Source organism: Garra rufa, chromosome 13 (genome assembly GCF_049309525.1).
Source record: "Garra rufa chromosome 13, GarRuf1.0, whole genome shotgun sequence".
In the NCBI taxonomy this organism is placed as follows: Eukaryota; Metazoa; Chordata; class Actinopteri; order Cypriniformes; family Cyprinidae; genus Garra; species Garra rufa.
This window is the reverse complement of record NC_133373.1, coordinates 25,013,828-25,039,050: the sequence shown is the minus strand read 5'-3', so window position 1 is coordinate 25,039,050 and position 25,223 is coordinate 25,013,828. Positions and strand designations below refer to the sequence as shown.

The following is a 25,223-nucleotide window of genomic DNA, read 5'->3' as shown; positions in this document are numbered from 1 at the left end:
GCGGACTTAAAAAATAATTGGGCAGCTCTAAAAAAAAAAAGTAACTAAATTGCCAGATTTCAAAGAACAGATGTTGCTGATACTGTCTGAATTTACAGTTTTGTTCATGGATATCCAGTTAATTCGAAACCTCAGACAAAAATCTAGTGCCTTGCAAACGCTGGGAAATACAAGAGTTCTTTATCAAAAGTGCTCCTTCTGAACACAACTTTCCAAGCGGACTTATTAAAAAAAATAATTGGGCAGCTCTACGACATAACAGCCGCAAACAGCAATTATCTATGTCCAAATGCTTTAGATTTTAGATTTTAAATGGAGATAAGAAACTAAATTGGCAAATTTAAAAGAACAGATGTTGCTGATGCTAAAAATAATGGTAATGGTATCACACATTTAGACGTTTTCTTTAGTTATAGTGCCCCATGGCAATGTAATAAAAATAAATTTAATAAAATGTAATAAAAATAAACAGACTACCGTTCAAATGTTTGTGGGCAGTAAGATTTTATTTTGAAAGAAATAATACTTTCCATCAAGGATGCTTAAAATTGATCAAATGTGACAGTAAAGATATTTCACATAAATGCTGTTGTGTTGAACTGAAAACTGGAGTAATGGCTGCAGGAAAATGTAGCTTTGCCATCACAAAATTACATTTTAAATACATTAGAATAGAAACAGTTATTTTTAAATGTAATAATATTTCAAAATATTACTGTTTTTACTTGTTTTATTTTATATTAATGCAACCTCAATGAGCACAAAAACTTTCAAAAACATTTGTAAAGGAATAGTCTCAAAAATTTTAAAATTTTGTTAACATTTTCTCACCCTCATGTCGTTCCAAACCTGTATGAGTTTCTTTTTTTATGTTGAACATAAAAGATGATATTTTGAAGAATGCTGCTAATCAAACAGTTGAAGTTCCCCATTGACTTCCAACAACCAACAACTGTTTGGCTGTTCAAAATTCTTTAAAATAGGGCTGGATGATAAATCAAAAAGTAATCAAAACAGAAATTCGGAACCTCTAATCGACGTAATTTTCCCATGTCAGTTATTTCATTTTTTTCAATCCTGTTAATACTTTCCCGCCAAATGAAGATGCAGAAACGAGCGATCTCATATATAAGCATATACATATGAAAAATAATACGATCATCAACACTAAACCGCATATACATGAACAAAAAAATGTCTTACCTACATTCAAGTGTTGATAAAAAAAGGAATTCTTGAAGCTAGAATAAAACAGATTTCTTTTTTGTTTAAAAATAGAGGGTCTTTTCTTTATTTTAGTGTATTGCACGTTCAGATAGTCATGCAAAAAATATTCTGGGGGCCATGAAATTTTAATGAAAATGATCATACATGCTGGTGGTGGTTAGCAAATTTTTTCAAAAATGCTGACAGGGAAAGAGTTAAAAACATACTACTGCGTGTGTACTGTAGTCGGCATTACACAAACGTTTATGACCATTGTGCTCATGTCTTTTGCAGCATCTCGCATGTCAGTGGTGCGTTTAAGACGCTGTGCGAAGAAATGTAAACTTTTACATGCAGTGCTGCTCATCAATATCCAAAACAGTTGACCAATTAAAAGACCATGAAGGCAGGATGAGCGTTGTGAGCTTTTGTTTACAGTAGCAGGTTGGCATGGCAACTTTTGTATTTGACAGCAACATAGCAGAGTAGGTATTTTGCACTACGCTTTTTTTCAAAACCATTTCTGAGCAATGCATCTCGCGTTTAGGACACAAAGACGTGTTCTGTGTGAATGGCCAGTTAGAACCTAGAGGAAATACTTGTACATGCATATAGAGTGACAAGACATGATTACAGAGGAAGATCACATGCAACTACAATCGTGAGACAGATTTACATCTACAACTATGAGGGCAAAACAATATAGAATAATAATTAAATAAATAAATGTATGAATCGTAACTGAGGCAAAATGTTCAATTAATCAAGGTTTTGATTTTAGACCATATCGTTCAGCCCTACTTCGAAATTTTCTAAATGATAACAAATTTTTCATTTTTGGGTGTATTAATCCTTTAAAACAATCTTTTGAACGATAGTGTACAGTTGAGGTCAAAAGTTTACATCCCCCTTTCAGAATCTGTAAAATGTAAGATATTTTACATAAAAGATGTTTACATATAGACCACAGGAGAAAATAATAGTTGAATTTATAAAAATGACCCTGTTTAAAAGTTTACATACGCTCAATACTGTGTTGTTACTGAAATTATCCACAGCTGTGATTTTTTGTTTAGTGATAGTTGTTCATAAGTCCTTTGTTTGTCCTGAAAAATTAAACTGCCCACTGTTCTTCAGAAAAAAATCCTTCAAGGACTCATATGCAACTATCACAGAAGGTTCAAATGCTCACTGATGCTCTAGAAGGAAAAAACATGCATTAAGAGCTGGGGGTTGAAAACTTTTGAACAGGATGGAGATGTGCACATTTTTCTTATTTTGCCTAAATATCATATATATTTTTTTTTCAATTAGTACTGCCCTTCAGAGGCTACAGAAGATAGTTACATGTTTCCTAGAAGACAAAATAAGTTAAATTTACCCTGATCTTCAAATTCAAAGTTTCCACCCCCCAGCTTAATGCATGGTTTTTCCTTCTGGAGCATCAGTGAGCATTTTAACCTTTTGTAATAGTTGCATATGAGTCCCCCAGTTGCCCTTAGTGTGAAAAGATGGATCTCAAAATCATACAGTCATTGTTAGAAAGGGTTAAAATACACAGAAATACTGAATTTGTGGGACCTGAAGGATTTTTCAGAAGAACAGCAGACAGTTTAACTGTTCAGGACAAACAAGGGACTCATGAACAACTATAACTAAACAAAAAAGAGCTAAGAATTAAGTATTAAGAATCAAGGGGATGTAAACTTTTGAACTGAGTCATTTTTATTAATTCAACTATTATTTTCTCTTGTGGACTAAATGTAAACATCTTTTATGTGAAATATCTTATTCAGGTCAGTACTAAATAAACAATACCATGCATTTTGCATGATCCCTCCTAATTTGGTAAAATAATTAACATTTTGCAGACTCTGAAAGGAGGGTGTAAACCTTTGACCTCAACTGTATAAATATAAAATGAAAGAATAATCCGTACAAATACGTTTAGACCTCAACAAACACCCAGCCAGTCAGACCAAAAGTGTGAATTTCAGTCAGCGCTTGCCGTTTTTGTGAGCAATATGCATCAGATGGCCAATGAGCAGGCTATGGGAGGTCTGTGGGCACGCCATCTGAGGATAATTTCAGTTTGACATGAAACAATTTTACTCCTATTACATTGCGATGAAAACGTGTCGGACAGAGTAACTGGAATTTGGATAGATTTGATTAAGCAGCTAATTACAAATGTATATGGATTCAATTTCCTCTGCGCCAAAGGAGGGCACTCATCCAGAGTCCTCACACATGACACGTACATAATAAGTTTGAAAGTGTTGACATCGATCACCTTGAAAACGAGATGAAGTTCTATTAGCTGAGCGACGGATCGCAAAGGAACAGAAAGAAAGGGGGAGACGGACAGGGCTCATCGTGCTCATGCTGGGGGAGGCAGTTTGGTAACATAAATTACACGCTTTCCTTCCTGTGCCTCCTGCCACCCTGAAAGGATAAAACCATCCATTAATCTGTCATTACCTGTTAGGAAACTGGCAGGCAGTGACAGCATCTGCCGTCACACCCCGCCCACCTGCTTTCAGGAGAGGCACCTGAGAGGTAGAAGGTGGGCTTATCGGGGGCCAAGCTGTGGGACTCTGGCTCTGGGGCTTAACCATTTGACACCGTTGCCAGATTACTCACATTCAGCTTAAATCAGTAATAACATAATGCACAAATTTCATGCCTTTCAGTTGAACGCAGAGATGATGAGATTGTTTTTGGCTTATCTGTTTTGATTCCATTTTTTGGACAGTTCAATCCATTAGGCATTTGAATCCATGCAGGGTACTGGCAGAAAGACATTTGTACATTCTCTGTCATTTCCAAACATGTTGAAAAAAAATTGGGCACTGTTGATTTGAATTTAGGTGTATACAGATGAACAAGCTAAAAAAAACTGTGTTTAAAATGTGAAGATATATATATATTTTGTACACTAACACTAAGTATAAGATTTAGTGACTGTACACACTGAAACACATTTAGATTATTATTCAGCAAGAATGCATTAAAATGACCAAAAGTAAAGACGTTTACAACAAACAAATAAATAAATAAATAAATAAATAATAAAAAAAAATCTCTTTCAAATGGGACAAAACATGTCCATCAACTGCTATTAGGTTAAAAAATGAAAATATTTTCAATTGTATGTTCAATTTCCTTCAAATTAATTGTATCATTATATGAAACATATGACACTTATTATCTTCTCCCTACATCAAAAACAGTGTCCACAGAGAAGGATTCATTCGTTCATATGCCATAAAATGGATAAAGATGATTTTTAATGAAAAAAAAAAAAGCTTGTTTCATCAAAAGCAACACTTAATAATATATCATATCAAAGCAGGGTTGTTTTTCAATGACACGTGCCTTTTTTATAAGGTTTCAAAGTTTTGTCCTCACTTTTTGTCATTCAAATGACAATAAAATCAGGGATTCCATTTTTTTTGGATAGTTCAATCCATTAGGCATTTGAAAAAATGTTGAAAAAAGTTTGGGCACTGTTGATTTGAATTTAGGCGTATACAGGTGAACAAGCTAAATAAAGTGTGTAAATTCATACAATTGTATGACTTCTAATCTGTCCATGGGTTATCAGAATGCACACCAATTTTTTTATTTTTATACTTTGTCACCAATTGTAAGATAGCAAATACCCCAATTCGAAATCACACCTATTTACACACCTTTTTTTTTTTTTTTTTTTTTTACAGATTTTACACAAAATCTTACAGACCATCAGGGGTGGGCTATATGACCATCATGATAAAAGTAATTTTATTTCACATTACCAATATAGTACATAAATATAGTTATTTTTGCTATTGCTATTGTTATTGTATAGTTATTTACCCTATTGTTAAATAGGGTCATTATGATATCAACATTTTTGATATCAGAAATTTCATAATTCTTGTCACCAGTGTCAATATCTCAAAAGACTAATATGAGCCCAAATTAAATAAATAAACTCTAGCTTACTGAAGACAAGTAAACAGTCTGAGATTAAAAACGAATAAGAAACATTTGAAGTAGAACAAATAAGAACTGCTAAAAACATTGTATAAAGTAATCAAATGTATAAAAACACTACATATTCTATATATTAAAATATATATTTTTCTTATTATTAGACTTACAAAAGTGATTTAGTCAAGAGCAGAGAGAGAGAGATTTTCTCTCTTTTTTGTTTGATTAACTTGAATGACAGACAGCAGGAATATTAGACTGCTGTCACTCTAAGAGCTGCCCGGATCCAATATACTGTACTGTTGCACATGTGTTTTTTTTTCTCAGCTTTTTGCTTTCACTTAAGACATAAATTACTGTGTTTGTGAGGATACTTGCAAGAATGGACATTTTAACACATACTAGTGTGTGTATTTAACAGTTAACAGCACTCCCACACTCTATGAGCACCGTCTTTGCGTGCGCGCAGCTCTCTGACAGCATAAGGAAACAGTCTCTCAGACGGCACGCACATATTTTTTTTGCTGCTGATTCCATTTCATCAGCTTAAAATCAGTTTTAAAACATGTGCAAATGATAACTTTTGAGCGTTGTAACCGTTAATCATGTCTACCAGTATATTGCCCACCCCTACCAACCATAAACTTACAGTATAAACTGTAGTGAATGCACTATACAGCCAGTATATAAACAATATCAATAAAAAAAATAAAAAATAAATAAAAATAAAAACATAACATTGCCTGATAATCAATAGTTGTGGTACCAATATACTGTTTCCATAGTCACTATTATTTGTTTATTTTCTGCAGAGATTATCTACAGTTTCAGAAAAGTATGCCACTTCTGGTGCATCACTCAAAAGCAACCCACAACATAAAGAGTTGCAATGTGCAAATTACTTTCAGCACTGATTTTTTGGGCGCCACATTGCCACAAGCCTTGCAAAGTGAATCGGGTGCTAAAACTATGCATATAAACGATGCTATCAACTGGCGCATTTCAGTTCCCCCGCATTGTTTCACCTTAGAGAACTAAACTCTCATCCACAGGACACAGCAAACCAAATAACAAATGGCTGATTAAATATTTATACATTCTTATGTAACATCAAGGTGTTCGTCTATAAGCTATGAGTGACGATTTGTTATATGGACTGATGTTTGTCAGATTTCTTGAGCGTGAATGACAAGGAAATATCAGTTTTCTCAGTTTCTCAAACAAAAAACAGTATCTTTGCTTTTGCCAAGAGATGTACTAGACCATATAGCAGAAAACATGACAATATCCATGTGCACAAGCCACTTCACCCCCTCCTTACAGAGAAATCCAATCTAACATTGCATGTTATTTTATAGAGAGGTAGGCCTATTATTTTCACAGATAAAACCCTAGTGACAGAGCTATCCTTCACCACTGATGATTGCATCTTATTGCTGTGAATCAGTACAGAAATATTTTCCTAACAGCTTTCCTCTTGGCACACTCTTCACGAGGCTGCGTTATTTTTAGTTACTCAAGTGAATCACTAGAATCAAAGGAGAGAACTGACAAACAATGAAAAATTCACAAAATGTTGTGGAAATGCTGCACAGACTCAATGCAAGCTCTGTAAACAACATGCATAGCTTAACATTGATTATCACAGAAAATAATTTCGACTTGTCCTCAATTTAAAAAAAAAAAATGAAATTGGGCCAGTGAACCACTACTTTTCATGAGCAATAGCACTAAGGTTTAGTGTCAGTAAGATATTTTAAAAAGAAATTTAGGTTATTATTCAGCAAGGATGCATTAAAATGACCAAAAGTAATGACACTTACATTTTACAAAAAAAAAAAAAAAAAAAAAATCTATTTCAAATCAATGATGTTCTTTTAAACAATCACTGTTTCTCGAAAAAAGTAATTTAGACGCATAACTGCTTTCAACATTGATAATAAATGTTTTCTGAGCACCAAATCAGCATTTGCCATCACAGGAATAAACACATTAAACAGAAAACAGTTATTTAATTGTAATAATATTTCACAGTATTACTGTTTTTATTTTTGATCAACTAAACAGCTTTGGTGAACTTCTTTTTTTTTCCCCACAATAAAACATCTTACAGACTTCACATTTTTTAACATATTACTTTAGGAGACAATATTGTTTTTTTGTTTGTTTGTTTGTTTGTTTGTTTGTTTGTTTTTTATAGTTTTTTGCTTTTCAACAATAACTTATAGGTCTGGGTTTTGACACATATTTCACAATTGAGTTTGATTCAGATTTACAAGCTTGTGATTCGAGTTGATTCAATATCGATTATTATGGATATCAAAGTGCAGTACATGACAAAATTTCTCAAGTTTAAAAAAAAAAGTTTCTTATTCAGATGTGTTTAAAATGTGAAGATAAATAAATTATTAGTGGTGGGCATAGATTCATTTTTTTAATCTAGATTAATCTAGATTAAAATGGCTAATTTGAATTCCGCTGAAGGCATGAGTCAATTCAGTTGTTGCATATAGTTTAATGTCTTTATTTTTGTATTATCAAAGTACATTATAACTCAAATTTGAGATTTTCACTGGGGCACGTGCCTAGCAACGCCCCTGCCCTGAAGCAAACCCGGCGGCTTCATAGCTGCATCCATGTTAGCACGTCTCGTATTATGTGGTAATTTCACAGTAGGCATACACACAGGTTCCAAGACTCGTTCTCGCCCCCTACAGTGCATTGCGGCTAGGTATACATATGCGCTAAAATATCAAGGTGAAAGTCATCATAGCTTGTGTAGTATAGACCAGTGTTTCTCAACTGGTGGGTCGCGACCCAAAAGTGGGTCGCGGGAACATTTTCAGTGGGTCGCGGACCCAGTTTAAATTTTAACTTATTTTGCTTATACCGGACTTTTATTTTGAAATGCGCGCGACAATACCGGACTTTTATTTTGAAATGCGCCCGCGACAACCGTAACGTTTGACATGAGAAAGTCGAAGCGCAAGCAAATCTTATGTTAAATGACAGCAATAAAATATTGTTTATTTGTAAGTCTTGGTGATTTTCTTATGATTTATCTGTCACTACGTGTGTATGTTAACAAATAAATACTAATTAATTATAATTCCAAAAATTATATTATAGTTCCTAAAAATTTGGGTCGCGGCTTGATGACCATGGAAAAACGTGGGTCCCATCACCAAACCAGTTGAGAACCACTGGTATAGACCCAACTCCCAACCCAACTTTGAGAATAGATTAACAGCGATATTTTTTTTATCGCCCGATAAGAGTCTCACGTTAAAGCAGCACGTTAACGCCGATAACGGCCCACCACTAATATATATATATATATATATATATATATTTTTTTTTTTTTTATGTACACTAGCACTCAAAGGTTTAGTGTCAGTAACATTTTTTTAAGAAATTTTGATTATTATTATGCATTAAAATGACCAAATTTTAATAAGTTATATAAGTTTAATAATAACATGATTTAACAATAACTAGGGCTGGGTTTTGACACATTTCACAATTCAGTTTGATTCTGATTCACAAGCTTGCGATTCGATTTGATTCAATATCGATTATAAAAAAAAGTAAATACAATGAAGTAAAAAAAAAAAAAAAAAAATCTCTAAACCAGTGCGGTAAAATATACATGAGAGTCAGTTTATAGAAGAATACTATAATTTTAGGGTTAAAATGAACTAGTTTTTATACAAATGCTTTAATTACACTCAATGAAGTTTTTATAATAATAAAATTACAATTATATAATTATATGTTTCTACTCCAATTAGTTTTTTGCAACATTTAAATGGTGGCTGTTTAATTAAACGGAAATGAAACATCAAAGAGTAGTAAAAAATTATAATGAATATGTTGTATGGTGCATATAATTAGCAAACTGCCCCTCTCTAGAGTTTATGGTCACCGAATTTTTTTTTTTTTTTCTTTTTCTGAGGTAGATGTTACACGTGACATTGTTTAACCTGTTATATTGACGTCTTTCCACCAGTTAAAACACTAATTGAGCGATTACATGAGACAAGATATGGATTTTAGCAAGTGGTACTTTCTTTTACCACACCTTTGAATGTTTATTCATGTTTATTTTGTGCTGAAACTGAATTAAAGTGGAGTAGACATTAGTTCTGCCGCTTTTGAGGTCTGAGACTTTGTTTAATATCAAAAGTAACAAAGTACAAAGCTTATTGCGATTTATTGGATGGGTGGCACGCTGCAATGTTCCGTTCATTAACTGCAAACAGACTAGACTTATTGATTCTTGGGATTTAAGAATCAATATCATTTAAAAAAAAAAAAGAATCGATTAAAGAGAAATATTTTTTTGCCCACCCCTAATAACTTATATTAAACCCAAAACAATTCTGTAATCCAGACTATAAATACATTTGTGAACAAACTGAAGTAATTTTATTGAATCTTCTCTCTCGTTATAGACAGATTGTTCCAGCGACAGTGAGAGCGAGGACAACTTCATCGTCATCCCTCCACGTGATCACCTGGGCCTCGCTATCTTCTCCATGCTCTGTTGCTTCTGGCCTCTGGGCATTGCTGCTTTCTACTTTTCTCAGGGGGTAAGTGCAGAGCCCACAGACCAAATCCACAGCCTAACTATTAAGCCTGCTAAGAATCTGCTATAACACAAGAGACAGCTAAGATGAATTCTTCAACACTTTTTCATCTGTGCCCTGCAAACAAGCCTGTAGTCTCATGAGAGAAAATAGTTTGTGATCTCTTTCAGCTCCCTCTAATAATACAGAACAGGTGCTTCATTATAATACCCATCATATGAACAAACTGCAAAATTGTCAGGCACTTCTCTAATACAAATAGTGTAAACATGAATGCACTGATCAGATGGGTTTGACTAGTCTTCTGATGCATTGTGTTTTCAGCTCCATTTTCACATTCAGAACAGAAGACATCTATTTTTCTACTTCAGAATGAGCCTTTTTATTCTTATCTGTAGTTTAGTCCGTGGCAGACACGGCCAGAGTGAATTATTTTGTCAGGAGCTAAGTGAATTCTCCCAGAGTAATTATGATGATGGTGCTGTTGTTCACTGACGGTTCTCCAGAATGCAGCTTCAGTTTGTGCGTGTGTGTGAGGAGGATGGAAATGAGATCTGGTGAAAATGTGAATGTTTTTGTCCTGTCTCCTGGCTGGGAATATTCCTCCGAGAACATCCTGAACGGATTTTCTCACCTTCCCCGCGGCATAGGGTTGAATGTTCATGAGGAATGTCGCCAACCATTTGCCTCCAACTCCTCCTTCCTCTCAGCATCCACCTCTGTTTCACTCCTACAGACTGAGAAAATGACTTTGTCTTCATTTTATAACTAGTCAAGCACTTTGAATTGTAAATGACTTTGAGGATGTTGATATAAATATCAATATTAGTCCTACAGAGGCAATGACACATACATTAGCTGTTCATCATTACATTCACAAGAAGCCCTCGGATACTTAATTTTTCTCTATATTTTTCTGTTTTGGGGGGATATTTGATCACAAATTTGATGCATTCAGTACTAAATGGCTGAAAGTGGTGGTTACATGCTCATGTGACATTGCTGGTCACAAAAACGTATCGTTTGCATGCATTTTTAAGCATTTTGGTTTAAAAACAATTACTTTAAGCCGTGGAAATGCAATCAGCAGCAAAAGAGAACTTATTTCGCTATATGCACACACTGTCAGAGAGGCGCGCACATGAAGACGGTATTCATAAAGCATTGGAGTATTGAACAGAGTTATTTTTGTTGTTAAATACACACACTTCAGTCAAAATGCCTGTCTTCGCAAGTATCCTTGTAAACACAGTAATTTAGGTCTTAAGTGAAAGCAAACAGCTGAGAAAGAAAACGTGTAAGAGTATATTACATCCGGGCAGCTGTTAAAGTGACAGCGGTCTAATTAAATCATTTTTGTAACTTCATTAGGAAGAAATATATTTAATTTACACAGTGAAGAATATGCAGTGTTTTTATATCGTTGAGGTCAAAAGTTTACATACACTTGCAGAATCTGCAAAATGTTAATTATTTTAACAAAATAAGAAGGGATCATACAAAATGCATGTTAGGTTTTATTAAGTATATACCTAAATAAGATATTTCACATAAAAGAGGTTTACATGAAAGAGATAATAACTGAATTGAATTTATAAAAATATCCCTGTTCAAAAATTTACATACACTTGATTCTTAACACTGTGTTGTCACCTGAATGATCCATTTTTTGTGTTTTGTTGTTTTTTTTAGTGATAGTTGTTCATGAGTCCCTTGTTTGTCCTGAACAGTTAAACTGCCCGCTGTTCTTCAGAAAAATCCTTCAGGACCCACAATTTTTGAGGTTTTTTAGCATTTTTGTGTATGTGAACCCTTTCCAACGATGATTGTATGATTTTGAGATTCATCTTTTCACACTGAGGACAACTGAGGGACTCATATGCAACTGTTACAGAAGGTTCAAACGCTCCAGAAGGAAAAACGATGCATTTAAGAGCCAGGGATTTAAACTTTTGAACAGAATGAAGGTGTTTACATTTTTCTTATTTTTTTCCATTTAGTACTGCCCTTCAGAAGCTACAGAAGATACTTGCATGTTTCCCAGAAGACAAAATAAATTAAATTTACCTTGATATTCAAAATGTTGTGATATAAGATTTTGGTCAATAAAAATAATATTAAAAATTAGTAGGAAAGACGATGAAACTATAATGACACACACTTGCAATATCCCATCATTACTGGAAATGTTTGTATAAGTAGATAAATAGTAGTCTTCAATTTTAAAAATTAAAACAAATGTGCAACGCCATATTAACATGGCAACTCAGCTGGTGTACCAGCAGTGGTGTGTCCAAACAACCCATTATTGACTGTCACAAAGCGTAGGAGTGAAAATCAATATTGTTTTCCCTGGACTACAGGGTCAGATGCAGTGACAAAGAGAGCAAGACGCCTCCCACAGCGGCAGACATGTGTGACTGGCAACTCTTTCCACTTTCTAAAATAGACAGCAGATTCCAAAGGGTCATGACACAATCACACAAAGCGACTGTTCAAAGCATGTTTGCTTGCTTACAAGTAGCGAACAGCATGCTGTGGGGAAATAATACAACGTTGTGCATAATAGAGTCGGTTTAGTTATCCGCACGTTCTACAAAAATTCACCCCGTTAAATTCATGCAGCCCTTGAGCCATGTTCTTGGTAAATGAGCATCATAGTAGAACTTAATTATTAATTTGAAAGTGGAAATGGATTGATTAAACTATTACATGGGGCTCCGTAGGCCTCACTATTAAAGAAATTAAGGCAGTGCGATGTTCCCTTTTTGGAGCTTAATAGCTTTAAGCACAGCATATTTACAGCATGGGGTTAAATGGAAACAGCAAACATTAGATAAGACCATTCACTGGCGTCTCAAGTCACATGTCATTTCTTTAAAAAGCTCAGGGGGTAATAGTACAAGATTGAGTAGTTTATTCTACAAAGCAATGGTGTTGCTTTTTATCGAGAGAATTGCAACAGCTGCACCATGAGCAAAATTGTAGTTTCTTCTAATCTCTGTATTACATTTGGCTCATCCCTCCTGACACTTATGTTTATAACAAAAAAGAAAAAAATGTGAGAAGCTAGTTGTAGACGAACAGAACGCCTGTGCAATGCCAGCTACCGCTTTCCCTCGCGTCTGTGTTGCATCACTGATCGTGACTGAAACCTCAAAAGTGCTTTTTAGCTAAGTTTACAAGGTGAAAGCAAGAGGGACAAAGTAAATAACAATTATAAAAATATATATATATATCAAGTGTTCCCAATGGAAAAATCAAATATCTTTAAAGAAATAAGTACATCAACAGTACTGCTGCTGTGTGAATAGAGTATATTTACTGAATCTTTTTAATATGTTCAATTTACAAAAGTACAAAGGCAGCGCTCTGATATACAGCATTAAATTGACATAAAATATAACGTGATGAGATTGCTCTGGAACAAATAATAGATTCATGAGACCAAAGATTGCCCGTCAGATTTACCCAAAACGAATTATATCTCATGTTTAACCACTATAGAGACATTAGAGCCAGCAGTAAAACTCCAAAAACACTGAAGCAAATTTTCAAATTGACGTTATCGACTTCATTAACAAACCGCATGTTTGAAGTCTAAACAAGTATGTTCTCTCCAAAAACTTTTAAAACTACGTTCTGTGACACAAAAACAGTATTATTTGTAAAATTAGTGGATTTGGGCATCTGGCATGACACTCTCTGTGAGAAATACCGCAAGCGGAGTGATAGAAAAGAATATCAAACTCCTCTCAGCCAGTCAGATTCAAGGACCAGAAAGAACTGTGTATAAAAAGATATTGCATCATTAAAGGTATATAAAAGGCTTTTTATTCTTCAGTGATATTCCAAGACATGTTAAAAGGGTGATATTCTTAATTAATGTAATGTAGTCTAAATCCCTATTTTTTTGTTTTTTAAACCAAAAAGGCAAATCTGAATCAGTGCATGTGCAGCAAAATGGTATATTTACATGGACATTAACCACTGAGAGCCTAGCTGACAGATTAAAGGTGTAGGTGGGTCAATGACGTGACGCCTAAATTTTCTGATTGCATTTTTTTTAGTTAAAAAATTATTTAAATGCAAAAAAAGATGCCATATTTACATACTTTTCACATAGATTATTATCTGTAATTTTTCTGTTATTCAAAGTTTCAAAATGTCATGTGGTGCGACCGTCCGGCCATAACTGTTGTTTTGGAACCCATCTTTGAAATTACCCTAAATTTATTCAGATTCATTTTCTACACTCTTTGGCATGACCAAAACATCTAAAGGCCTCTCTTGCCTCAGTTAAGGTCAGTATTCATGACTCCACCATAAGAAAGAGACTGGGCAAAAATGGCCTGCATGGCAGAGTTCCAAGACGAAAACCGCTGCTGAGCAAAAAGAACATAAAGGCTCATCTCAGTTTTGCCAGAAAACATCTTGATGATCCCCAAGACTTTTGGGAAAATACTCTGTGGACTGACGAGACAAAAGTTGAACTTTTTGGAAGGTGTGTGTCCCATTACATCTGGCGTAAAAGTAACACAGCATTTCAGAAAAAGAACATCATACCAACAGTAAAATATGGTGGTGGTAGTGTAATGGTCTGGGGCTGTTCTGCTGCTTCTAGACCTGGAAGACTTGCTGTGATAAATGTAACCATGAATTCTGCTGTCCACCAAAAAATCTTGAAGGACAATGTCCCACCATCTGTTTGTGACCTCAAGCTGAAGCGAACTTGGGTTCTGCAGCAGGACAATGATCCAAAACACACCAGCAAATCCACCTCTGAATGGCTGAAGAAAAACAAAATGAAGACTTTGGAGTGGCCTAGTCAAAGTCCTGACCTGAATCCTATTGAGATGCTGTGGCATGACCTTAAAAAGGCGGTTCATGCTCGAAAACCCTCCAATGTGGCTGAATTACAACAATTCTGCCAAGATGAGTGGGCCAAAATTCCTGCACAGCGCTGTAACAGACTCATTGCAAGTTATCGCAAACGCTTGATTGCAGTTGTTGCTGCTAAGGGTGGCCCAACCAGTTATTAAGTTTAGGGGGCAAACACTTTTTCACACAGGGCCATGTGGGTTTGGATTTTGTTTTCCCTTCATAATAAAAAACTTCATTCAAAAACTGCATGTTGTGTTATTGTGTTATCTTTGATTAATATTTACATTTGTTTGATGATCTGAAACATTAAAGTGTGACAAACATGCAAAAAAATGTAAAAATCAGGAAGGGTGCCAACACTTTTTCACACGACTGTAAGGCCTTTGTGTCATTTGGAGTGACCGCTAATGTGGTGCGACCAATAATAGCAATAACTGTATAAAATATCTAATTTCTGTGGTTGAAATATGAATCACTACTACAGCATGCTTAAATTAATGGTATTTTTAAAACATTTTTATTAGTTTTATGCAATTTACAGGAAAAAATAAGTCTGCTAACTACATTTAAGAAGTCAACTCTGAAATTATAAAACAAAAACATGAGAGCATTTACAAAAACTCAAAATAAATGCAAATACTTTGCTTCTAAACACTTTAATTATTGAGAATATCTAAAAAAAAATGTTAAGCATGTTAAGGAAATGAATTAATTTTAATATAAATCATGGTCGCACCACGTGACATTTTTTAAGACTATGGCCAATTCATCGAGATGAAAAAATCACTAAAATCACTTAATTTTAAATGTTTATATGAATTTGTGCTCTGTAATCCTGTATAAAATTGCTACACATTTGTATTTATATTTATCTTTACATCATAACAAACAAACTTTGTCCAATGATTTCCATTTTATGAAATGTCATGTGGTGCGACCATCAAATAACGACCATTTTGGGACTTTTATATTGAAATCCATTCAAAGATAGGATATCTTTATACCAGTTTGCCAATGACCAATGGAAGCGTCAAGCAGGTTGGTATCTCTCTTTAAAATTTGGAAAAAATAACCTTTTTAATGGCTGGCATGTAGTTACCACATTTGGATATCATGTGGTATGACCTCAAAAAAATTAAATAAATAAATAAATAAATAAATAAATATATATATATATTATTTTAGTATCATTTGGAATAGATTTTTATGCAATTTGGGCCATTTACACAACATTCTTAATGTTTGAACAATTACAACAGATATCATTATTTATTGCAATTTAAAATTGGCCTGTCGAAAACCCTTATAAGTCATTGACCCAGGTGCCAATTCTTTCTTTCATCAACAAAAGTGCAACCAAAGGCAAACAAAGATGTGCAAGTTTTTTCATGCCATACAAGCAAGCCTTTTTATGCCTATACATTTTTGAAAAGTAAATTGAAAACCTTTTTATGCTTTTGAAGGGTGCACGGACAACCTGCTTACCTAATGTGTCCAGAATTTAGTTATTTTCTGTTCTAGATGCATTCAGCCCATCAGAAATGTGGCCATTTGCATTGCTTCCTAAAAGGCTGCCTTAATTTTTTATACATTCAAAAAGGGACTTTTCTTTGTGACCCTGCCCTTCAAAGTGGGTCGAATGGATTTTTAAAATGTCGTAAAAGCGTATGATGTTTGTCTCGGCGCTGTGCATAAGAACACGTCTGATATTCCATTCCGCTCTCAGCATCATCAACGAAGCACTATATAGTTCAATGCAATTTACCCTTGAATGGAAAACAGGTCAATGTATCCTTTGATCTTGCTTCTTTCTCACCACTCCCTTTCTTTGTTCCAGACCAGCAAAGCCGTGACCAAGGGAGACTTCCCATTGGCTAGCATCGCATCGAGACGAGCCTTGTTCCTAGCCGCTCTCTCCATCACCATTGGGACGGGGGTCTACGTGGGTGTGGTGGTGGCCCTCATCGCGTATCTCTCCAAACCAGGCCACATTTAGCACAGCCAAGAGAGGACTACAGAACTCCACGAAACTACACGACCGCCTCTGAACGTCTTTTTCTAAATGTCTCATTCGCATCCCTCCCCGTGGACTGCCTGTCCGCCCAAATCAGAGAAAGGGATGAGCCAGAAGAGGATGAACCTGAAGAACTGGGGACTTTATCACCTCAGTCATAATATATAAGTGTAAGCTTCACCTTGTGTCACACCACACTGGATAAAACTTAACTAAGTCTGAGAGCAGTTCAGGTGAAGAATATAAACTACCGACAAATAAGCAATCCAATTAACCAAACCCAAAGGGAAGCTATTCCAAAGGACACATGTGAGGATCAAAAGGAACTAAGTGCCCTTGGATTTGTTTTTCCCTTTCCAACTGTGCTTCGTTCCGAACCTGAAAGAGAAGTCAAGCCGTTCTCCGTTTCTCTCTCTCATTACTTACTTACTCCGTTAAACCCTGTATATGCGTGTGGCCCAATTAAACCAGCACTGCTGAATATACCAACTGCAGTTTGTGAGTGCTATTAAAAAGGACAGAATGTTGTCCAAAATCACACAGCTTTGTATGTTATAAAAATTGAATGTGGAGTTCATACACAAACTTAAATGCTTATGATCAGAACTACAGAACAAGAACTAACTATCAAAGACAATGCGGTCCACCACTACGAAATTCAGCACCAGTCGTTCCCACTTGTTTAGGGCTCTATGCTTTGTGTTGTAAATTCTTTGTCTTTTGTTTTGTCTGAAGTCCACATTGACCCAACATAGGCTGCAGGAGTTATGTGACGGTATAAAATAAAAGATAACAAGTAAACATGGATGAAAACCAGGAAAACAGGATTTGCTTGACTTGAACAGATTCTCTTATACTCCCTAATGTCTGAACTGAATATAAATGAAAGGACTATACATGTGGATGGTATAGCGATGTGTCTTTTCACTTCTCAAATGCATTACTCGATGTCTCCTATGATTTAAAAAAGCTTGGCAAAGCTCAAAACAGATGGCCAAAAAAATGTACAATATACTTTCCTCGAATCCTAAGATGGATGTTTGAACAAAAAGGCAGGTTTTGTTTTTCAGGTGAAAGGGACTCAGATTGAATCGATTAATAATGTATTGGATGTCTCTAAGCTTGCAGGCATGAGAACGAACACACAGGGGATGTTGAGTTAAAGGTCGACTAGTCTATTTCAACAGCAATGGAGACTGATTCTGGTGTAGTCATCCGCATAAGAACTTCAAAACATGAAAACTACGGGTTCTCCGGTGGCTAGGTAGTGATTCTGGGCTTGACTTGAATTCCTATTTTAAGTTGGAAGCTGGTGGAAAATAAATTGGCCACATTTTGAAGTAAGTTAGCCAATTGTATGTTGTATGGAACCTCTAGGGTTGCTAGGTTTTCACAACTAAACCCACCCAGTTGCTACTCGAAAATAGCCCAATTGCGTTCCGGGGGGTAAAATACATGTTTTCGGTGGTGTTTCCCTGGTAAAATTTGCATTCCAGAGGCTAAATATCACATTTTTGAGGTTAATTCAACTTGTGGCAACAGTGTTAAAGTAGCCCAATTCTGCAGAAAAAAAAACGCCGAGTTGGCAACAAGTCAAGTCATCTTTATTTATATAGCGCTTTTAACGATACAGACTGGCAAAACAGCTTTACAGTTTTAGGAAAAATAAGAAAATAGATTATCAACACTGGTAACCTCCTAATTGCTTCTCATGGTGATTCGAAATTCTAAATCTACACAGGTTTTTATCCTTTTTTACTGACTCTTCTAAGTAAACTCTTAAAGTTAGGCTAAACTCCAACCTCAAAGTCAAAGACAAATCTTATAGTGCATTTTAATAAACTTCTTAATAACCTTCTTTACTTTTTTCTTAAGTAGATTTTCCTGCACAAAAACATAATAGCTGATATCACTGTACTTACAGGTTGCAGATGCTTTTTGAATTGTGGAGGAACTAATTCTCAGCGACTTAAATGTGTGTGGAGAACCATTCATTGTGAAAAGAGCAAACTGGTAAAGGTCATGTTTTACAGTCTTCATGTAAAAGTTTGAGTACAACAGGGACACACTGAGTTGTACTTGCACTTCTGTTACGAGAGTTAAGTATCTTCTGCCCAGAGTTAAGTATCGTTATTGCTATTATTATACTGCTGAATGATATGAATGTCTAAAAAGTGCGACCTGGACACTGTAAAATAAATTGTAGACATACAACTGATTAAAAATACATTCTCTCAAAAAGTCAAAAGGTAAAAATTTCTACAAGAGGACAGATTTCTTTTAGTGTGGTGACAGGTTTCTTTTGTCAAGGTTAACAGATTTACTCATTGCCAGTGCTGTGATCTGAAAGACATTGGTGAGAATGAATTCACAGAATCGCCAAGCTTTTATTAGACAAGAATGAGCAGAAATGAAAAACGAGGCTACGGTTGAGGATTTTACAGCTAATTCACTGTTCATATCTGTGCCGTAAGAACTAATTACCCTTAATGCCTAATATATGGCACCAAAATGAAGCTCCGAATATTTCACAATGAAGCACCTGAGAATAAAATTAATTCTCACACACATATCAGAACTTTCTAGGGGTTTATTCATACACATCATTCTACATTCACATCCTTGAAATAGTATGTACACTCTGTGCCGTAGAAGAATCATTTTTGGTTCCTTTCAGTGATCAGTTCTTAAAAGAACCATTTCGCTATAGAGAAGCTTTTCTGCATTTGAAAGGTTCTAAGGATGTTCAAGGTTCTTCATGGAACCATCAATGCCAATAAAGAACCTTTCAGTGATTAGATCTTAAAAGAACCATTTTGAAGAACATTTTAAATATCTAAAGAACCTTTTTCCACTATAAAGAACCTTTTCTGCATTTGAAAGGTTCCAAGGATGTTCAAGGTTCTTTATAGAACTATCAATGCCAAAGAACCTTTATTTTTAAGAGTGTAGTAGGGTTGGGCTGAGCACCACTGACAAACATCTAATCTTGTAAAATGTGTGAGAAGTAGCCTACTGCCGCTTTGTAGTATACACAGAGTGGGCCTCATTTATCAATCTAACATAAAAACGAGCGCAGATCTGAGCGCACAAATTGACTTGCAACAGAGTTCACGTGTGATTCATGAAACATTCGTATACCACCAATTTCTTTGTACGAATAATTGTACGCTGATAAAAAACTATCGTCATTTAAATATCACGCCCCTGAAAAAACCCCGGTTTAGAAGCCTTGCCCCTAGAGTTTACGACATGGAGAAACGAAACCTGGCCAAAAAGAGGAAGCAAACTCAAGAAAGAAAATGTATCTTACTCTAAAAACACCCTTTAACCTTATATACTGCTATACAGTATATATATATTAAATACCAATAAATATAACAAAACATTTATAAACATTATAGCCTATTTAGTTCTCCGTAACCCACAACAAACCCTTTAAATTGAACTATATTACAGAACAAGAATGAAAAATTAGTAGCTATAAAATCCAAACAATGACTTGACAGACTTGACTAAGCATGGAACAGACTTGAACAGACAGCAGGTTACAACATTAATACACAACAAGAAACAATGGCAACATGAAGGCTACTTATACCTAACAATAAGGGTCACTTGACACAAACCAACCAATGAGAAACAAGACACATGTCTAGAACAACCAATTAGAACATGACACATTGAACTAAGGAACCAATGACAGGAAAACAAGAGGGCAAGGGAAACAAGACTAGACAAGGACCATGGCTAAACTTCAAAATCAAAGACATGAAAACAAGAACATGAAACAAAACCCAAAACTCAATGTATTTATTTTATTCCTTTTATAATTTCCATTCACTTAAGTGTGGCAGGTGGGTGATGCGACGATGTGTGAATCCTCATGGTCTGTTGTTTATGTTGCTATTTGTGCATATAAATCTAACGCCCTAAATGAATAAAAAAGCTTTGTTTGTCGGCCAGGAAAATAATCTAAATGAACAAAATGCTGTCATTATACAATTCTCCGAAATTCTTTATTCTAACTCAAAAACTTGCGTACACAAGCTGAGACCTGACGTGAGATTAGATCGTAGCCACTGCTCACGTCATATTGACAAATTTCAAGTTTTGCATAGAAATGACTGTACGCCCAATTTTCGTACATTCGTTCTATAAATGAGGCCCATTATGTGTGATCACAAACCTCGAAAGTTAAAGCAAAAACCGAGCACGCATTGAAAAACTACACTGCCCTCCAAAAGTTTGGAAACACCCCTGGCAAAGTGTGGTTTTGGACGATATCAGCATAGTGTGAATCATCTTTGGGCAATCCTTCAGGAGGGTTGGAGTAATACATCAAGTCAATGTTTGAATAAACTGACAGTCCAGATTATGCAGAGCTGTAATAGCTGCTAATAGTGGATATTTTTGATGAATCGAAAATTTAAGTTTTATTTTTTTTCTATGTATAACTGTTTATGCAATAAATGTTTTTGTAGTTTGTGTTGTACTTTATCAGTGCAAAATGATCACAAATTAAAAAGGATTCATGCCAATATTGTCCAAAAGCCCAATTTTCTAGGGCGAAAATTGGTTTCCAATTTTGGTTGGTTTCCAAACTTTTGGAAAGCAGTGTATTTCAATGTAGTCTTTTCACGACGCGTCAGCCATATTGGCGGCACTGAGCGTAAACAATACCACTGAACTGAACGGAACTTGGAAATTTACCTGATTATTACTGCTGAAATGGCAAATTATTGTCATGTTTTGGAAAAACATATGGAGTCTTGCCAAAAGTTATAACAAATCAAAGAGAAGAGTGCAAAAAAAACTGTCTGAGGAACAAATGGTGTTTGTGGTTGGCCAAACTGAACCAGGATTTCCAGGGCAAGCATCTTGTCAACACTCGTGTTTGTTCTTATCATTTCCAGTCAGGAAAGGTGAAATATTAGACAAATATAACTTTAGTTTGTCAAAATATTGCACCCTTTCCAGCTTACTTAGTCCTTCTCTATATGATTTAGCAGCTTCCACACGTTTTCTCCATGGTTTAGACAGCATAAATTAGCAGAACAATGTTTTCAGTAGTACATTAACTGCACAATCCATGCTGTTGTTTACATTCGAATATCTCCAATGTGGCCGCACATTTATATACAGTATAATTAACCAACAATATAACTGCGAGAGAAAGTATTGATATATTTTCCTCCAACCTCATATTTATTCAGTTTAGGGGTTCCGCAGAACACCACATTTCCTTTCTGAACACGGTATTCAGATTCGCCGTGGGTTCCAGGAGGGGAGGAATCATGTCCGTCGATCCCATCACCCATCGGCTCAACCCTAGCATGTACTAGAATGCACAACAGGGCAGAATAAAGCCTGGCCGGCTAAATGCAAACCTCTACTGCTTCCTCAGAGGCTGTGATACATAGCACACACTTAAAACCTGCTGGTTTGGTTGCGGTCTTTAGCAAATGCATTTCCACTGCAACCACCGGAGCGTTGAAAGCCAACATGGGACACTTGCAGTCTCTCAGCGCAGGTCATGCATTAGTCATACCTGACATTTACGGTTCACAATTAGCTTCCCATAATGGCTTTTTCCGAGGTAGTGTCTAGTCTCCAGAGCATAGCTGGAAATAGCAAAAACAGAATGTTTTTTTTTTTTTTTTTTTTACAAATAACACTATGCTACTTTGCAGCTGGCTAAGCTTGACCAAGCAAAAATTTCATTTTGAAAGGCACCGAAAATAACATTAACACGAATTTAGAGTATCACAATCTCAAATTGGCCAGAATGAAAACCGTTTTCACTTTCCGTCAAGGTCTCAACTAATACTAACATGCTATCAAGCCGTTTTTTTCCTCGTGTTTGCGTCATTAATTTCTAAATGAACAGTGTCAGTGTCTGCCCTTCCTTGATTGTGTATCAGCCTGGTCGGTTTTCCCCCATTTTACGTTTCCATAGTGACTAGCCATTTTCAGGCATTCATTTCATGCCACTTGCAATGACCTACACTGTAAGAATACTGAGATTAAATGTGCGTTTTACCTTTGAAATTTTTAATTGCAGTCTTATCTGCTTTGTGCTTTACGATAGTGTTTTAAGGTTATTTTGGTATCCCTCATCAACTGAGCAAACTGAGAAATGTCTGTTTCAATTAAAACAAAATGAGAGAGAGAGAGAGAAAGAGCAAAGTGTTTATAAAGAATGTCAGTGTTTTCTTGGTATTGTGATACTTTGAGTTCTCATTCATGATCAGAATGTGCTTGTGAGACAGTGACTATGTAAATACTGCAAACGAAAGATGAGATGCAGCGTATAAAATAAATAATTTGAGACAAAAATGACCTTGTGTTTGTTAATGCAAAGGATGGATGTGTTTTTGCCTTTTGGGAAAATATGATACAGTGTGGTCCTCATGTGTGAATCTCTCTTGTCAGGAACAAAACGCTAGTCAGACTAAACAGACGGATGAGTCATTTTCGAGCATAGCAGAGGTGTGTGTACGGAGGTGTGAGGATGAAGCTTTCGTGCTTTTCCCCCTCTTTTTTCCATATATCAACACCTACAAAATCCGTCAAAGGTAATGATTGTATACAGAGAGCTGAAAGCTAGTCTGACACGAATGCAAAAGGTTTGTTTTCTGAAGCGCTCGTGGTTTTGTAGGCAATACAACAACGTTCATTTACAGCGTTGGATGAATTGATTATTAAATAAATCACTGGCCTCAAGGGCCGTATCTTCTACAGACCACATGCAGGGATGCATTTGAGTGTTTGATTACAAATGCAATCAGCCAAACAGGAAGTGTAATGACAAATGGGATTTCTTTAAAGCATTCCTAATAAGATGTTGCTAGAGCAAAACATTGTTTGAAGAAAGGGTCACTGATCTACATCATTAGTTCTCAAATCTGGTACTGCAGCCTTAACAAAACTGTCTTTTGCATTCTATTCACACTTGTTATTAATATCTATCTGCAACAGAGCCTGGCACAACTCACATGCACTCTCCGCTGTCCGTGATGTCAAATGCATCTTCTGAAGAGGAACCGCCGGAAATTAATTGCGTTGTTCTTGTTGTAGAGTTTTGGCACATATTACTTCAGCAATACAAGATTCTGAAAAACAAAGTAAATATATGCATGATTAGTTTGTGTATGTCTAATGTGGGCATGTGTACTGTTGAGGCAATATGTGGAAATATACTTTTTTACTTTTTATGATTTATATTGTTTTGTAGGTGGTAGGTGTGCTTTCATTGCCTGAGGTGAAAACCGCAGCAGTTATAAGATGCAGCTCTCTTTCTCTCTCTCTCTTTCTCTCTCTCTCTCTCTCTCAGAGATGCCGTTTGGAAAGTATGAGCACCTGCAGAGGTACTCTGACTTTACAGACACTTTATTTTTTTATTTATGTAGTTTGAAGTTAAAAGTAGCGCTGTTAGCTAGAAGTACTTACAGTAAATGACTGCAATGTCTGGATTACACAGTTCTAAGAAAATAAATTAATAAATAAATACATCCTCCACTGAACAGCAATTACAACTCGGGTCATTTATTTCCAAAAAGTATAATGTGTGAAATTAATTGGTACCTGACATTCAAATTAAAATCCTCGCTTGCTTTTCTGTAAGAGGATTTAATGAAATGCGTAGTCTGTAATAAAAATGTGATTTGTCCATCCTGACCAGCGCTGGCATTCTTTTGATCACAATTCTTTTGAATGCACAACTGCCTCTTTCAAAAAATAAACTGTAATTTTTGGTTCAACGTTTTTTAGTTATTTCAGACTGTGGTTTCTGCAGATTTCTCTGCAGTGAGTGCATATGTCTCCGGTTAGATCTTTCTTTCTATCAGCTGATCCTTAAAACGATACTACCATTCTGACATCTCATCCAGTGACATAGATCATTATTATATTATTTTCAGGTATTAAAGGGATAGTTCACCCTAAAATGAAAATTCTGTGATTAATTACTCACCTTCATGTCATTCCAAACCCATAAGACCTTCATTTATCTTTGGGACACGAATTAAGATATTTTTATGAAATCTGAGAGATTTCTGATCCTGCATAGACAGCAACACAACTGACATGTAAGGCCCAAAAAGGTAGTAAAGACATCAGTAAAATAGTCAGTAATGTTATGAATACTTTTTGTGCACACAGAAAACAAAAACAACAACTTTATTCAACAATTTCATCGCTGTTTATGTAGGGTAAGAAAGCTCTCAGATTTACTTAAAAAATATCTTTATTTGTGTTCTGAAGATGAACAAATGTATCACGGGTTTGGAACGACATGAGGGTGAGTAATTCTGATGATATTTCATTTTTGACAGATATTTTTTATGAAATCTGAGAGATATCTGATCCTGCATAGACAGCAACACAACTGACATGTTTAAAGGAACACTCTACTTTTTTTGGAAATAGGCTCATTCTCCAACTCCCCCCAAGTTAATAAGTTGAGTTTTACCGTTTTGAAATCCATTCAGCCGTTCTCCTGTTCTGGCGATATCACTTTTAGCATAGCTTAGCATAGATCATAGAATCCT

General features: G+C 35.5%; 1 protein-coding gene across 1 annotated transcript in view; it reads left to right on the top strand.

Annotated features, from left to right (window-relative positions):
• The window catches only part of syndig1l (synapse differentiation inducing 1-like), a 39,225-nt gene extending 19,911 nt beyond the window's left edge, over positions 1-19,314 (top strand). Inside the window, exons 3-4 of the mRNA XM_073852972.1 lie at positions 9,639-9,776; positions 16,495-19,314. Coding sequence (XP_073709073.1) covers positions 9,639-9,776; positions 16,495-16,653 — 297 coding nt within the window. The 3' untranslated portion in view covers positions 16,654-19,314. The remainder of the gene's footprint in view (positions 1-9,638; positions 9,777-16,494) is intronic.
• The last annotated feature ends 5,909 nt before the right edge of the window (positions 19,315-25,223 follow it).